We start from the raw sequence: 16210 nt of genomic DNA, 5'->3' as shown, positions 1-16210 counted from the left end.
AGGGTGGGTTGCCAGAGTGCAAGTTATCACCCGTGTGTGAGTTTTGTTTTTTGCAAAAAAATCGTGTCTATTGTTCCCAGTTCTGGCTTTCTGATTCACCAGGACCCTGACCAGGTGAAGATGAACAAGATAAATGATCGTGTACACACACTTATAAAGACGAGGCACAGGATAAATGAAACAGGTGTGCACAGTGGTGTTATTCTTTGTCATTTTAATTCCCATAATTTAATTAGTTCAAAATGCAGACAACTCACAAAAATTCCAAAACGAAACAAACAGTAATACAGTACATATGCAGATAAGGGTAGCATTTAGGTCTATGGCCCTGTTTTAAGGGGGTACCAGACAGTGTAGAGCATGGCGGCACAGGGAAAACATGTAGCAGGCATCAGCAGGGGAGCAGGCTACAGTCGCTCTAGGTTTTCATTGTAAATGAGAAGACTATTTTTTTTTTTTTTTATTATAATAATTAGTGCAACCCCATTTAGGAGAATGCTGATATGATACCAGGCAAAACTTTGATCTATGCATTAACTGCATAATTACTTTGCACATTTTTCAATTCCCCTAATTACGATACTGTACACCAAGTTGATATTATGTTGGATCATGTTAGGTTTAGATAATGGCTAAGTAATTTTAGAGCTTTATGAAACACTCGGCCTAAATGGAGGCTGTTTACAACAGTTAAATGCTACCATCCTGTGGTCACACGTGCTACTGCAGTCCCAAAGAAACACCGGTCACATGAGGTTTCACTGCTCACACCTAATGTTTGTTTAAGCAACAAAGAGGGTGGGGGCTGAAAATTACATCTGCTGCTTTAAAGTGAAATTAGTCAAAAACTGCCATAACCAATGTCAGTACTTCTGTCATAGAACATCCCAAAAATAATCTGTAAAATTGCTGTATTTGAAGAATAAGCCACTACGCTTATAAACAAGGGATAGAATTCCAACGATAATTGATATGTGGAATCTCCAAGACTATTTTAAATGATATTTAACCCTTACCTGAATGATACTGTTATATATTGCATTAATCGAGAGCACTTTATTAGTATATACGGTATGTAGATCGATTTCTCTTCAATATAACAAATTTGTACTAGGACTCATTTTTAGCCTAGCTCGCTTGCTCTCTCTCTCTCTCTCTCTCACTCCAAAATTCAGCACTCAAGGTAAAACTCGTATGTAGAAAAATATAGTCTGAATGATATTTATATATCTAATAATTTTTTTTAAATCACACCTATCTTTACAGTTTTATTCATTTTAAACTATGTATACGTAGCAGTGTAAAAGTAACACATGATCATAACTCACACTGCAACAAACTAAAACACAAAACAACAGGAGACACCTCACACTTTTCCTGTATATCTTATACATATCTGTGTAGTAAATAGTTTTGTCATTTTTAGGCAACAGTTATTTCTACCTATGTGTGATAATGTAAACACCACAGTACTGAAGTTACTGTATTCGACAAACATTAAAGCACAATATTACAAGGCAAATGGGCACTGAAGCATAGATTTGTTCATGATGAGAGAGAAAAACAAAAACAACAAAGTATAATACACTCACAAGAAAATAAAGTTAACACTTTGCATTGGTTCATGTTTTGCCATGTTTTGTAGGCAGAGCATTAAAGTGTTGTTTTTTTCTTTTTCTTTTGAAACCAGCACCAAACGCATATGACCATCATATTTTGTAAATGAGCAACTAGTAACTTTTTTTTTTTTTTACACTGACCTTTTATGGCCTGATTTGAAACAGGTTGTGGAATAAGTTGAGTACAGTACACTACAGTCGATGAGAAACATCATATTGTGTCTCACCAGTGGCCATGTTTACCTATACTGGATTACAAAAACACTGTCTTTCTCAAACTGTATGCACAAATGCTGGTGTTTGTGTGCATGTTTGTGTGTGCGTGTATGTATGTGTGTGTGTGCGCGCACATTTAAGTATGTGCTGGTACAATGCACTGTACTGTACTATTAAAGGAGATTTTGGCTATATCTGCACATCTTGGCATTTTAGTTGGGTTCTACTTGCAGGGCATGTCCCATTCTATATAAATATTCTATACAGATACTGTGTTTGGCTTTTCAAAACATGAAAGAGACTAAAAAGATAATGGTTGAATGTTTAAGTATAACTGGGAATATATGAAATCTGTGTTCATCTTTGGTGAATTGTTTAAAAGAATGATTGAGGCACCTGCTGTATTGCTTAGATGTCTTGGTGCATAGGGCCAAAAACTTTTTCCAATAGAAATCACATCAGTGCAAGAACCTTAACAAGTCGTCATCTGGTACTGGGCAAAAGTCTTAGGCACATGCAGTGAAATGCTATAAAGCAAGAACATATTTAAAGGAAACAAAAGGGAAAAAAACATTATTAATACCAGTAAACAGCAGTTAATAAAACAAATACAGTATTTGGCATGACAACACTTTAGTCAGTGAGTACAATTAGTGCAGTTCTATAAGGAACTTATACCAAGTTTAACTGGGGCTCCTGCAGAGCCACACACAGTTCGTCTGAGAACTTTGACTGCTGCCAAAAAAAAAAAAAAACTGCCCAAGACTTTTGCACAGTACTGTACATCTATCTTTTCAAATATCTAAAGTGCCTAAATGTATTTTTTTATATATACATTATTTTGTTTTTCCTCCTATAAATGTTGTGATTATTAGCCTTTTACAAACTCCTGTACAGGAATTAAACCTTGGCTCAAATTTAGAATCCAATATTAAAATAATTGGGCTGGACTACAATCTTCTATCTAAAATCATGAAAAATAATGAACGGTGTTTTGGCATTTCAGCCACTCACTTGATTTGATGTCCATGATGCATAAATTTTTTTTCATGACCTCTCTGTCAAGCTTAATCTCCACATTGCTGTCTAGAAACTAAACAGAGCTTATCTAAAATCTTTTGCAGAAAATATTTACAGAAGATATGTTAGCACACACTGTTAAAAGCAAGATAGTGTTTTGTCGTTTACTTAATATTCTTTAAAATACTATATATTTTATGAAAAATAACCTGCATAAATAGGATAACTTTTTTTTTTTAACCCATCACCAGAGATTTATAATGCTTTACCTCCTCATTATTATATTCTAGCGTTTATTGAAATGGTAGCTATTTGAGGTATAATAGACATTTACATTTAGCTAATTTTAGGGACCCCAAGTCAAAGTTCCAAGAGATACAGCAGTTATTGCAGAGTAGACCTTCTATGGCCTCCAATGTTCAACAGTTTACATCACTGTTTTGTTTTCATTTGAATGGACATAGTATACTATATCTGTTAGAATTATACAGTGTAGATTTCAGATTAAGCCTCATATTAGCCGTTTATTGAAGGTCAATGAAGCTTTGTGCTTTTAAAATTATGCCGATCCAAGCTGTGCTATAGGACGCTGTATGAAACACTTTTTTTGTCACGTGTCAGTACAGTGTGTAGTGAATTAGGCATGCACGAACATGTCTGTGTGTTTGTTTATAAAGTTGATATGTGTTGATCTAAGCATTTGCTCAATTAGTCACACCCTTAACCTTTAGCAAATTCTGTTGGTATGTTCACATGATTTCGTATTAGAAACTTTTTATTGTGTGCGTGCTTGTTACTGCTTCATTGTTTTAGGGATGGAACATGAGACTGACAGTGTTCAATAACATTACAACAGCTAAAACGGAAAAAAAAAAAAGAAGATACATTTGTACAGATAACAAAGGACAGTTAATCAAAAGATTCTAGATGCATCCTAGGCAACTTTCTGAGCACCCTTTATATGGCCATCCACTATTAAATCTTTTTCAAATCTGTCCCATTTCATCTTACCATCACCTGGTCTTAAAAATCATTATCACCTTCCCAATCACCTTACTTTAAATTCTCCATCTCTGGTCCTCACCCTCATACGAAAGGCAGGATGCCGTACACGAACAGGGCCATGACAGCGGCGCTGAACAGGCCTGCTACAGGAACCGTGACGAACCAAGCCAGGAAAATGTTACGGAAGAGACGCCAGTCTACTGCCTTCCGCGAGCGCAGCCATCCAACAGCTACCACTGAACCCACCTAAAACACACACACACACACACACCCCTCATCAGCAGCAGCACTGAACACAAGCTTAAAACACAAGTCACAAGCTTAATGTGTTGCACTGCAGAGGAATCTAGGTTAGTATGAATGACAGAATTTAGCTTATTAAGTGGAATTACAAATCTGCTTACAATCTGTGCTACTAGAATGAATCAAAGCAGAAAACGAAAACGCTCCTTTATTGTGTGCCATATGTTAACAATTTACCAATTTTTCTATTACATAGCTCTTTCTTTCTTTCTTTTCTTTTCCGCTGACCCTTTTTTTTTTCTTTTTTATTCAGCAGAAACGACAGGGGAAATGTAATGGAGACAGTGATAGGAGGAATATCTCCATGCATGCTGCAGGTGTCGTGTTCCTGGCAGACTCCTGTGCTTCTAGTTGTGGAAGCGATCTGCCTGTTCTTATACGGTCAGTGTAACCTAAGCTGCCAGGCAGCAGGAGGGGATGAGGGAACTAAATCTGGAGTCAAGTCAAACAACAGAGAGTCAACAACAGCCAGGACTTATTTTATAGACTGCGACTTAAATGGAGTTTAATTGGAACCTATTTGAGAGAGTCCGATTGGCACCAATACATGGCGGAGACGAAGCTGTAATTTGTGATTTTCTGTTACAGTTTTATTTATATCGCGCTTTTAACAATCGTCATTGTCGCAAAGCAGAATTACAGAATCATAAAGAAATAAATCAGATCTCATCAGTCCCTGATGAGCAACCTGAGGAGGACAGTGGCAAGAAAAAACTGAGATGGCAATAGAAAGACCCTTAAGGGGAGCCAGACTCAACTGGGACCCCATCCTCATTTGGGTGATATTGGATAAGCAAATGTACAGGATTTTAAATGTACAAATGTTCAACATCATTAAATATTGTTGGCGAATCACTGTGGTCCAAGTAGAATACAACACAATTAGACATGCTGTTATAGAGAGATAATCCTCTCCAGGCTGCATCCCACCTCACTGTTCTGAAATATTTACCTATAACAGGATGTCTCTTTGTGTTTTATTCCTTACTTATATATAGGTTAATGAATCAGCAGCTGTGTATCACCACTAACGGAGTCATACTGCCATTCTGGGAGCCTTGAGTAGTCATGAACTGCGCATGCCATCCATTCATGAAAGGTCATGCCATTCTGATAAAGTTTCACAAACAGCCAAGCATCTGTCTCCATTCAGAGCTTCAAAATCGTGACGGTCGTAATAATGTGAGGGAAATGGCATCAGATAGTTGTTTGCCAAAAATACTTAAAAAAATAAAAAAGGCAAATGTGCCTTAGCCTATTCAAGAAGCCCCTGAAAACCTTTACTTAAAGAGGATGAGATGAATTTGCATGTTAGTCTTTTATACAAATGTATATATGACCAAAAAAAACACTAAAGCAAATGGAAGGGCATTAAGTGAATGTAGTTATATTCAATGCAGATACATTAGGGTAGGCTTTCAGATGGCTTTTAGTCTACAGCGCTACAAATGTTAACCTCTGGAATTTACTGCAGGATTAATCTCACAATAATGATTTCATGTGACTTCAGTAGCAAGGCTGAGTGATTAGCGCTTGGGTGATTACGCTAATGAGGGGCTGAAATCTACCAAAGCTCGTCTAGGACAGCTTCGGTACCTTGCAGTGGGTGGAGCTTATTGGAATGCCCACATTTGAAGCAACAAGCACTGTTAGAGCACTCATTACTTCAATGCAAAATCCACTGTGAATAGACAAAAGGCAGAGGGAGACAGAAACAGACAATGAGATAAATGAGAGACAGAATGGAACAGGACACTGCATGACCCAAGCATACAGACACCACGAAAATACAGCAAACTTGCCACAGAAACAGACAGGAGGGAAGACGCCAAGTTCTCTTTGACCCTGGAGGCACGAAGTCTTTGGTTCAGATGAGACCAAGGAGATCTTGTCCTCATTTCCAGAGAGTCTGAGCATGCTGCATTACTCCAGCTGGGAGGCTGCATTCAATTATGTGGAACGTGACTTGTTTCAACTAACATTTGTGTGCAATTGAGATTTCCAAGCACATGCTGCCCGGATTGGGACATTGCCGATTATATGAAGATCAAAGAACCTGACTGTTGTGTGTCTTGGGCTCATAAACTGAACTACTATATTTAATGAGAACATGTGACATTTTAATTATTCCTTAGAGAAATCACTCATTTGTCTACTTATGCTGTATATGAATCCATATAAATCCATCTTTTTTTTTTTCTAAAGGTTTACCACAATTAACCCAGCTGTGTTACAGATTTGCAGCAGCTCTGTTTCCCCTCTGAAAACATGGAGTTACTCCTTCTTTCAGCCGTCACCTGAGCCTGTGTTTACCTTGCAGTGCGTAGTACTGATAGGGAGTCCAATATTGGACGCCAGCACAACAGTGACCGCTGAAGCCAGTTCAATAGTGAATCCACTGCGGGGAGGGCAACAAAAGATCATTTTATATAATCATACCTGTATGAAGACCAGTATCACCAACGCATGCACTGTCTAGCCAGACATGCATTCAGAAAGAAAGGGTTGGTTTAGTTCATGCAAAACTAAGGACTGAAAATATCATGCAAATTATGGGAGAGACAAATGTAGACATTGCTTATTTGTATATATAAATAGTTGAATTGCCAAAAACATTGCATGTCAAGATAGGGGTTCCTTTAATATAATCTTCCTCATGCTCACACTCGCACACAAGCACAGATTACATGCCTTGTTCAAAATGTGTTTCTATTGGGTGAAGCAGCATTGCTGGCTGTTTTTCAATTCATGCAGGTCTTAAAAACGTGTTTTAGTGCTATGGTGGCACTAAGTGTGTAGCATTCTTGCCTTACAGCTTCAAGGACTCGGTTTTGATCTACCAGTTTGCATTTCCTACATACTGTAGGTTTTCTTGAGTTTCCTCCTACCTCCAAAGAACATGCTGGTTGGTGGGTCCTGGCTACACTTAATTTTCTCTAGGTTTCTACTGTCGTTCGAAACTACTAAAAGTATTAAAAAAATAAATAAATAAAAAAAAGCTATGTAACCTGTATTGTTGATTGTTTAACTGTTATGTCCTACAGCAGTAAAGCAGTAATCTTCTACTCCATACTCCTGTCCAGTAAAGGGAGATATTCCAACAGCCGTCCATTAACTCTTCTTAACATATTATAAGAAATAGTGCTACTCTGGGAAAGTGAGAATATTGGCAGAAGATGCATGGGGTTTCTGTTTTCTGTGAAATCCGTTCTATATTTTAAAAAACTCCACCAATTTTAGATCATTTAAAGTTCCCCAAGTCATTTGAATAATTCCTCCCTGAACCCAGGCTTTTGTAGGCTGGTTAACATTTTAACCAGCCTACATTAGACAAAATCATAAATCATAAATCAAAACATAAATCAATGTGAGCCAATAGACTTTAAAGTGAGCATAGGTTGTTTCCACCAGTAGAGCAGAAATGATATATTTCTGGTTAATAGAACCGTGGTATAAACAATGACATGGCTATGATTAGCTCCTACATTGTCTGTGTCTCAGTCTGTGTTTATTGGACCATACCTGTGGAACAAGAACACCTAATTAATATTATTAGCCTGTTAATATTAACTGGCTCTAACTCAGTGTTCTTGTTTCACATCTCTCTTTTTATTGTACTACAGTTCCAGTTCTAAATCTCAGCATTACCTTGGATCTTGGATGATGGTGAATAATCGATTTAGATGGTGCATTGGCACGGGATCACATTCCTTCGTGGAGAGCCTCACACCATTAACCAAAACAAGAAACATCCGCAATTGTGAAGTGCCCACAACCTTATAGCCTGAGATCACAACAATCAGTATGCACTAGTTTATAAGTCAGCACTGGAACCAACTGGATTTTAGCTTCATTAGTGTTTATTGTACATCCTCCATAGTCACCCTATAACCCACTGAAATATGCATCTAGTACGGTGATATATAGATATATATATATATATATATATATATATATATATATATTTTTTTTTTTTTTTTTTTTAATCTATATTTACTTTGTATGTAATATTGACAAGTTGTCTGTTAGCACAAATTACTTAACCACTGCACAATTTACTATAATATTGATGCCATGCCTCCCCTGCTATTAGAATTCTTTCTTTTTAAATGGTTACAGGACTGATTAGTGATGATGAAATATCCAACACACTTTTCCAGTTTGTCTTGACCTTAAATCAGTACGAAAAAACTTTTTTCTTTATAGATTTACAAATTTACTCATCAATACAGACAGTTTAAATGTACAGTAAGAAAAGTATATTTTTGTTTAGATTGGTCATAAATGGTCATCAATGTTCTGCGTTAAAGCTAAGTTTAGCAGACGTATGAGGACGAGGAGAGAGCACATAGTAATAACCGTCATCCTTATTTAAAACATTCCACCTTAAAAAGCTGAAGTTATTCCACAGCTGCATGTAACCTAATGTGTGAGCAACTAAGCTGCAGCTTTACTGTCCTAATCTACTTTAGAATTTAATGGGACAAACAGCCATGACCTACTTGGTGAGGCAAAATCTATGGGTCCTAACTCGGCATAATGACTGAAAAAATGCTGATTTTCTAAGGAGAGGTCAGGGCAGCTTGTATTTAAAAAAAAAAGTCAATATTAACCCAGAAAAGGAAAGTAGGAATGTTTTAAAACAAAGACTGTAAAACAAAGAAGAAAATCATGCATATTGAGAGTCAAATTCATGTGTCAAGACAAATTACCAGACTAAACAATGTAAACCTCATGCACCATGCAAACAAGAGGAGTGTGATCTCACCTGGAAGGTGTGATAGGCGTGAGGTCCTTGCCCATGGTCTGGATTACACGGCGTCCCCACACCCATAAGCCAGCACAGATACCAACCCCACCATACAACAGGAGCCAGACAGGAGTGGCTGCATCCTGCATGACCCCACCCTGGTCGTAGATCATCCACAGTGCAACCAGCGGGCCGATGGCATTACTGCCAGATAGAAAAAGCATTCTTGGGCTTAGACACATTATAACATCAAATATAGATATTAACTTTTTCCACTTAAGATATTTACAATTTTAGCTTTATTTTTATTTTTAATTTTTTTTTAAATCATGTTTCATCAATGTCTGGATTTCCATCTAGGGTGTACCTCCAACTCACACCTAGTGTTCCTGGGAGAGGCTACAGATACACAGCAACCCTGATCAGAAAACTTTAATGAATGCTTCTATAAGTCAAATTTATGTTCATCCTGTATTAAAAGATAAAAAAAAAAAAAAGATTCGCTGCTAAGTATATAATTTACTATTTCAGATTCATCCTGACCATTTAGTATCAGTTTACTTTTATTTACCTACACCGATTAGACACAGCAATAACACTACCAGGTAAACTTAACATCATCACAACAAATAATATTAATTATATAAAAAAGGTGATGGGAACTTATGTCTGTAGGAACCAAAGTCTACCCTATCTGATCTGATCCCACAGAAAAGCCAATGGGATCAGAAAAAAGGGTTGAAAGGGTTAGTTGATCCAGTATCCAAATTCCACAGATCTAAGTCTGATCAGCATTCACGGGATGTGCTGGACAAACAAGTCTGATCCACGGAGACCCCATCCCGCAACCTATAACACTCAAGGATTCGTCTCTAACGTCCCAGTGCCGGGCATCACAGCACACACCCAGAGGCACAAGGGGAACCTACACCAGATTGGGCTTACTGTTTTGCTTTATGTTATGTTATGGCTGATTGGTGCAGTTACTCTCAGAACTGATGACCTGCAGTAATTATAGCATATCTGCAATTAATTTAATTCTTATGTACATCTGAGTCACTTTGTTTTAGTCATATAGTAATTTTTTATGATAACCTTTATGACAAGAGGCCTACCTGACATCATTGCCACCATGTGCAAATGACCCAAAGCAGGCAGTGAGGATCTGCAGGAAGTGGAAAAGCAGAAAAACCTGGGGCTTGTCCTTCTCTTCTTTGTCCTCATCAGGGCAGTCCTCGATCACTTCCTCTGCACCTTGCAATGACTCAAGCTTTTCAGATCCCAAGTTCACGTCCACGCCCCCTTCCTCCGCCTCGATTTCGGCCTCGGCTACTGCGTTGCAGTAGCTGGAGTAACTATCATAACGGACGCGCTTCTTAGAATAGGTGACGCTTTCGCCCACCAGCTTCTCACTGTCCTCATGTGGGGCTGCAGCATTGGACTCTGTGCGCAGTAGGGGCTGTACAGACATGCCGCAGATGGCTGCTGTGTAACACGTGTAGCTGTTGTTTCGACGCAAGACCCTGTGGCTGACGTCGGGACGCTCTTCCTCCAGCCGGCCCACGTGGATCTTGTGTAGCAGGTCCTTGTAGAGACCAGAGTCCTTGTGCACGGTGTGGTATACCTGGCCATCGCTCCGGACGTGGCCATCGAAGGCAAAGCTTCCATTGGACACTGGCGACTTCAGACAGCCGTTTGTCATGGAGTGAGTGCGACCTGTTGGGATATGATGAGCAGGTTAACCATCAAGCATCACCATGATTATATGGTTTTATAATAGTAATGACAATAAAAAGAACACCACCGCCTTTAACACCTTAACTGCAAATGAGTTTAAATTGGATTATAATTAATTAACACAAGATAGAACATGTTAACTTGTGTTGCTGAAGTGTCAAACACACATGGGAGATTTGTTACACTGAATACGGAGGAGAGTGATGTCTAACACAACAAAACAATTATTCTTGGAGCTTATCCCTTTCAGTATAGTTCCAAAGACTTCCAGAATCTATGCAAAGCTGTTCTGCTGTGGAAAACTTGTCATATTTTTGAACAAACAGTATGATCCAGTTAAATGCAGTCGAACACATTTTCTGAAATAAAATAAAAATAGCTAATAAAATAAGTAAATGGCTAAAATTAATAATTGTAGATATAACCATAGCGATAATAGATAAAAATAAATGGCTTCCCAGTAACATAAAAAAAAAACTAAATAGATAAAAGATGCACATTGCTACACAAATCAATAACTTATGGGAAACAGATTTACAGTGGCTATAAACTCACCATACACCCGACCATTAGGAAGGACAGTTCCACCATTGGCCAGGCTATTAAGCTCTCCAGTCGATTCCCCAGTCAAGGGCAGTTCAGAGTCATCATTACCCTTTGCCCCAGGAAGTTCTTTAAACACCGGAGCCTCCTCTTCCTCCTCAGGGATTTTATCTAGACTCTCATCAGAGATGTGCGAAAGAACATGTTCTTTTTTCAGCTGACCTGGACATGGACAAATGTGGGGGACATGTGAGTGTTTTGTGCCAGACGGGTATAAAATAATCAATGCTTTTGCACTAATCTCAATAGTCTAAAACATGTTGTAGTATGAAATCGTTTAATATTCCATTAGGCTAGGAGAATTCCCACAAATTAAACCCATAACGTTAATTAGATAGCAAGGCTTCTTAATGCAGTGACTTGGAGCTAATCTTTCATTTATAATTGGCAATTTTTACGGTTATAAAATGAAGCAAAATGCTGGATCTAGACAACGAGAATGCACTATATACTATACGGTAGTTGTTTTTGAAAAATAACCAGTGAACACGAATATTATTCCCACTCATTTCAAAGCTCCAGGCAGAGTACAACGCTTATGTTATCAACTTATCATGTTACATTAAATTGTAAAACCCAGAAAATAGTAAAACATCCAAATAAACAGCTGGAGAGTTTATTTTCTTTGCTATCATTTGGACACCGGTTAAACAACATGAGAGTGCATTAACGGCCATCGAACAGGACACTCCACTGTGCAGCTTCCCAGTCGTGCAACAGATGGTAACCACCAGGTTCTGTTCGTTACTTAACAATTGACTTCTTATTAACCTCAGTCATGTTTTCTGGTAACTTTTACTTATTCCTATGTATCTCAAATAACCTCTTAACAGCAGATGTGAGTATTATTAAGAGATAAAGTAATATGTCCAAAAAAAAATTGTTAACCATCAAACTCTTCCCCGTGGAAAAAAATATAAGACAACAAATTCTAGTATTTTTATTGTATTTCATTTCACCTCACTTTCACTAAATTATATAATCTTTCCCTTCATCCTACGGAGCTAAAGTTTAATAAAGTTTATTTAAATAAAGTTAGATTATTAATAACACATTCATAACATTCAAACTGCTGTAGTGCGTAAACACACTTGACTTATGACTTTGCAAATTCAGTCAGTAATAAATCTGTGGATAATTAAACTAAACCAGTGTTTGGAAAGGCAGCCCAACATTGCTTATCGAGTGGTTATAAATCACTATCTTAGCATGTGAACCTACTGGCTATTTTCCTTCTCATCCAGGGACAAACAAGGATCCAGACAAGAGCAGCACACACCAGAGAGCCGGCCAGGGTGATGAGGGCAATGGCCCATACTGGGAGCATCTCCAGGCCTAACACTGCAGGGGCACAGACACACAGTTCAAAACGACAGGGGACAGAGTACACACCTGGCAGATTAACAAATTGCCTTGGGTTGAACAGATGGTCTTCCAATAAACTAGACTTTATTCTTTTTCAAGTTTATATAAAACTATCTGAAGCGCACCTGCGAACACAAACAAAGCCACTTGTGCCATTACGTAAAAGAGGCAAAATACAATTACAAGGATGAGCAATGTCAACTGCAATGTCCCCAGCATTTGGCACTGAATGTGATAAAGCACATTTATTAGATTAGCTGTCCCTTTAAGGGAGCGATGACTCACAGGGAGCTCCCGTGAACATGATGGAGAACGCGTTGATGCCGATAGTCGCGGCATAGAAGAGGGGGAGAGCACGGAGGCCATTCGGAACAGGATCATCCTACAACAAGGAACAGACTTAAAAATCAGCTTGACAGTAATGAGAGCATATTCATTTACAGGTTAATTAACTTACTATTATTTTCTAAAGTCTTTTCCTGCTCTAACTCTCTAAATGCAAAACGTCAGAATGGTGCAACATTAGGGGGAAAAAAAGGATAATCTCTCATGAGGAGACTCAAACTGTAAAGAGCCAGTGTCTGACAGGCAAAGTACCTGGCTGCCTTAACTAAAGTATATACACAAACTACTGTATGTAGAAAAGGATCTAAGGCAAAGAAATTCTAAAAACAAGTGACTTAAACTTACTTTACTGAGAATGAAAAATCTGATGACATAGAAGAGTAGACCAGACATGAGTCCCGAGAGCAGAGGTGAGATGAACCATGAGGCAACTGGAGCAGCAGACAGAAATTATTTCGTTAATTCATAACAAGCAGGCAAACATTATATCGATAAGAACAATGTAATACAATGTATATAGTGGATAACAGGTTGATTCATTCTCAGTTTAGAACGTACCGATTTTGACCAGCTGCATCCACTGTACTCCTTTGGTGCCAATAGCTACCATAGAGAAGCCGATCGTAGACCCCACTATACAATGGGTTCCAGAAATGGGCAACTTGAGGAATGAGGCAATGAGCTGCCAAACCGCAGACCCTGAGAAAAAAAAGATGATACATGAATCCATAGGCAGGGAGTCTCTCGGATACCTGCTTCCCCTCGTCTTCCTTAGATTTATACTCCATACGGCACTTATTAAAAAAATAAAGAGATTTAAACACTGAAAGAAGAAACTCGAATGGAAAACAAACAAGAAGGAATCATGCTGCGTATTCCTTAACACATTCTCTTCTAACGTTTTCATTCCTGGATCTGTTAGTCTACATTTTCTGGGAACATAAAGACCTCATTCAGGAACTTGGCATCTGAAAGGAGTATCAGTGCGCCCTCAAACAGCATGCGACAATATGTTTACTTTACCACAAACTATTGGCAGACCACAGTTTAGGGGGGGTTGGGGGGAAACACTCCGAGTTAACAATTTGCTTTACATTTAATACTGGTTCATCAGCTGTACAATTTTGTTGAAATTAAAAACTTACTTACCGACCATGGCGCTGACCTCGCCTGCCATCAGTATGGGTACGGTTTCATTGTACAACCCGACATCTATAATCCCTTTCCGAATGGTCTCACCCACTTTGGCACCAAGGAGCATGGAGCCCAGCGTTTCGAAAATAGAGGCGAGGATACAGGCTTGGCGCAACGTGACCACCCCCGAGCCCACCGCTGTGCCAAATGAGTTTGCTACATCGTTGGCTCCCACTGAAAAAGCTAGGATAAAGGCGATGATGAAGCCAATCACAACCATCCACAGATACGGCGATAAATCCATTATGGTGTCTGTTTAGAAACCTGATTAAACTAAAATCCAACAGCCCTGGAACGCTAAATTAAACAAAGTATGGTGCTTTGTTTTAAAAGGAAAAAAAGGAAAATCTCCTTCTTTTGTTTTTGACGCTCTTCTTCCCCTGGCTGCGTTCGTTCTAGGGGGAGAGGTACACTGCTAACTAAGCCGTTTAACCTCTGAAGTCTCTGAAGCTGTGAGCAATGCAGGCAGGAGAGGGCATTCCATTGTTTGGTTCTCTTCGTGTCCCGTCGACCAGAAATTCTCAGCTGTCAAAATAAAAGAGAGAAATGATTGCAGAGCACTCTCCTCTTATTCCTCAAATTCAAAATGACAAATTACATAGATAAAACATGGTAGGACAGCAAAAGGCCTAAAATCTGGAAAAACAGGTGGTTTATAGGTATTCAAATGACCATCACGTACAAGCCGAAGAGATATCTAATAGAAATCACCCTTTTAAGCAAATCTCAACTTTTCTCATTTAGAATAACACAAGCATTTAATCTGTGGACATTTGATCCTTAATGGAGATTAACCATCAACAGAGAAGGAATGTACCAGATTTGTACCGCAGGTTGGTTTCTCTGCAGGGTTTCAGAGCTGGCATTCAAACCAGCAATACGACTAGTCAAGTTCCAGCCACTGTGGAGTGTCGCTCCCAAAAACCACTTACACTAATACGGCTTCCTGCTTTGCTGTTTTCAACAGGATTAGACCAAGGTTGCGTCACATTCACTGGAACATTGGAGTCACTACATGCCAGCTGCAGTCTAGCCACATTTGTGGAAATTAGAAATTAAATTTTATGTAAAAAAAGAAAAAAACTATAAACTTGTTAATTTCTCTTTATCATTGGGCAAAGCAGTGATTATCATTTGACAATATGCAATGCTGCAATACTTTTTCAGCAGAGTGTGAACACCACGAGGTTTGTCTTAGCTGCATGTATCAAGCAGTACCTCATAGCACAAAATGAACACTTAAAAACTTTAAACCATGGTTTCACTCAGGTTGGGAAAAAAATTTGGTTTGAGGGGTCGCCAACCCAAACACCTCTGGGCAATTTGTTAGACAAAAATCTCTCTTAAATAACGAAATTATTTATCCAAGTTTAAATAATGGCAACAAGAATCTTCCTGTTTACAAAAAAAAAAAAAAACTACACAAACATGTATAAACATTTTAGCATGATGTAATCGACTTGCATTTTGTAAGCAGATGCTCAGGAATAATTGCTCTAATGGCAGCAGTTAATAAAGCTGATGTAACACTTGAATTTGTTGAATATTTAAATACTGTAAGTCTGTGCTTTAAGTAGAAGTAGAGCTGGTCTATGGAGAGGGCCACTGGCTGCAGAATAGAGCTATAAATCGGAAGTAGACTCGCGGATTCGATTCAATTGGACAGCACTAATGTTTACTGTCTGATTTGTCCCAAGCAGCTATATTTCTTACAAGTTTTATAGTATTACAAACGCCTAAAAGTATATAATATGCACTCAAATGCTCTGTAACTTGTCTTCTTGATTATTACTCTATTTTTTTCACCCAATATATTGAGCAACACTCAAGTCCAATACTGCACCAACCATTCACGGAAAAAAGTAGAAAACAGCGATGCTCTTGCAAAACAAGATAAATTACTTTTTGATTGTTGAAGCTCATTGTGGGACTTAAACAAAAAAAATTCCTATGAAACTGGCCAGGTACAGGAATTGGACTGAAAATGAGAAGAAAAAAAACCTTGCCAAAACAAGAGCCAAAAAAGTCCTTTAAGAAGTCTGGAGAACCCCAA

General features: G+C 38.4%; 1 protein-coding gene across 3 annotated transcripts in view; it reads right to left on the bottom strand.

Annotated features, from left to right (window-relative positions):
* Nucleotides 1–197: 197 nt before the first annotated feature.
* Nucleotides 198–16210, bottom strand: part of slc20a2 (solute carrier family 20 member 2) — a 34601-nt gene continuing 18588 nt past the window's right edge. For 2 of the 3 annotated variants that reach the window (XM_053503867.1, XM_053503868.1), the window contains exons 2-11: nucleotides 14113–14682; nucleotides 13522–13662; nucleotides 13309–13394; nucleotides 12904–13000; nucleotides 12475–12594; nucleotides 11206–11415; nucleotides 10029–10629; nucleotides 8932–9117; nucleotides 6477–6561; nucleotides 198–4106 (exon numbers count right to left, since the gene is read on the bottom strand). In XM_053503867.1, coding sequence (XP_053359842.1) covers nucleotides 3942–4106; nucleotides 6477–6561; nucleotides 8932–9117; nucleotides 10029–10629; nucleotides 11206–11415; nucleotides 12475–12594; nucleotides 12904–13000; nucleotides 13309–13394; nucleotides 13522–13662; nucleotides 14113–14401 — 1980 coding nt within the window. In that variant the 5' untranslated portion in view covers nucleotides 14402–14682 and the 3' untranslated portion in view covers nucleotides 198–3941. The remainder of the gene's footprint in view (nucleotides 4107–6476; nucleotides 6562–8931; nucleotides 9118–10028; nucleotides 10630–11205; nucleotides 11416–12474; nucleotides 12595–12903; nucleotides 13001–13308; nucleotides 13395–13521; nucleotides 13663–14112; nucleotides 14683–16210) is intronic. The other variant, XM_053503869.1, reaches the window with a different exon arrangement.

Source organism: Clarias gariepinus, chromosome 9, assembly GCF_024256425.1.
Source record: "Clarias gariepinus isolate MV-2021 ecotype Netherlands chromosome 9, CGAR_prim_01v2, whole genome shotgun sequence".
Lineage (NCBI taxonomy): Eukaryota > Metazoa > Chordata > Actinopteri > Siluriformes > Clariidae > Clarias > Clarias gariepinus.
This window is presented reverse-complemented; position numbering and strand designations above follow the sequence as displayed.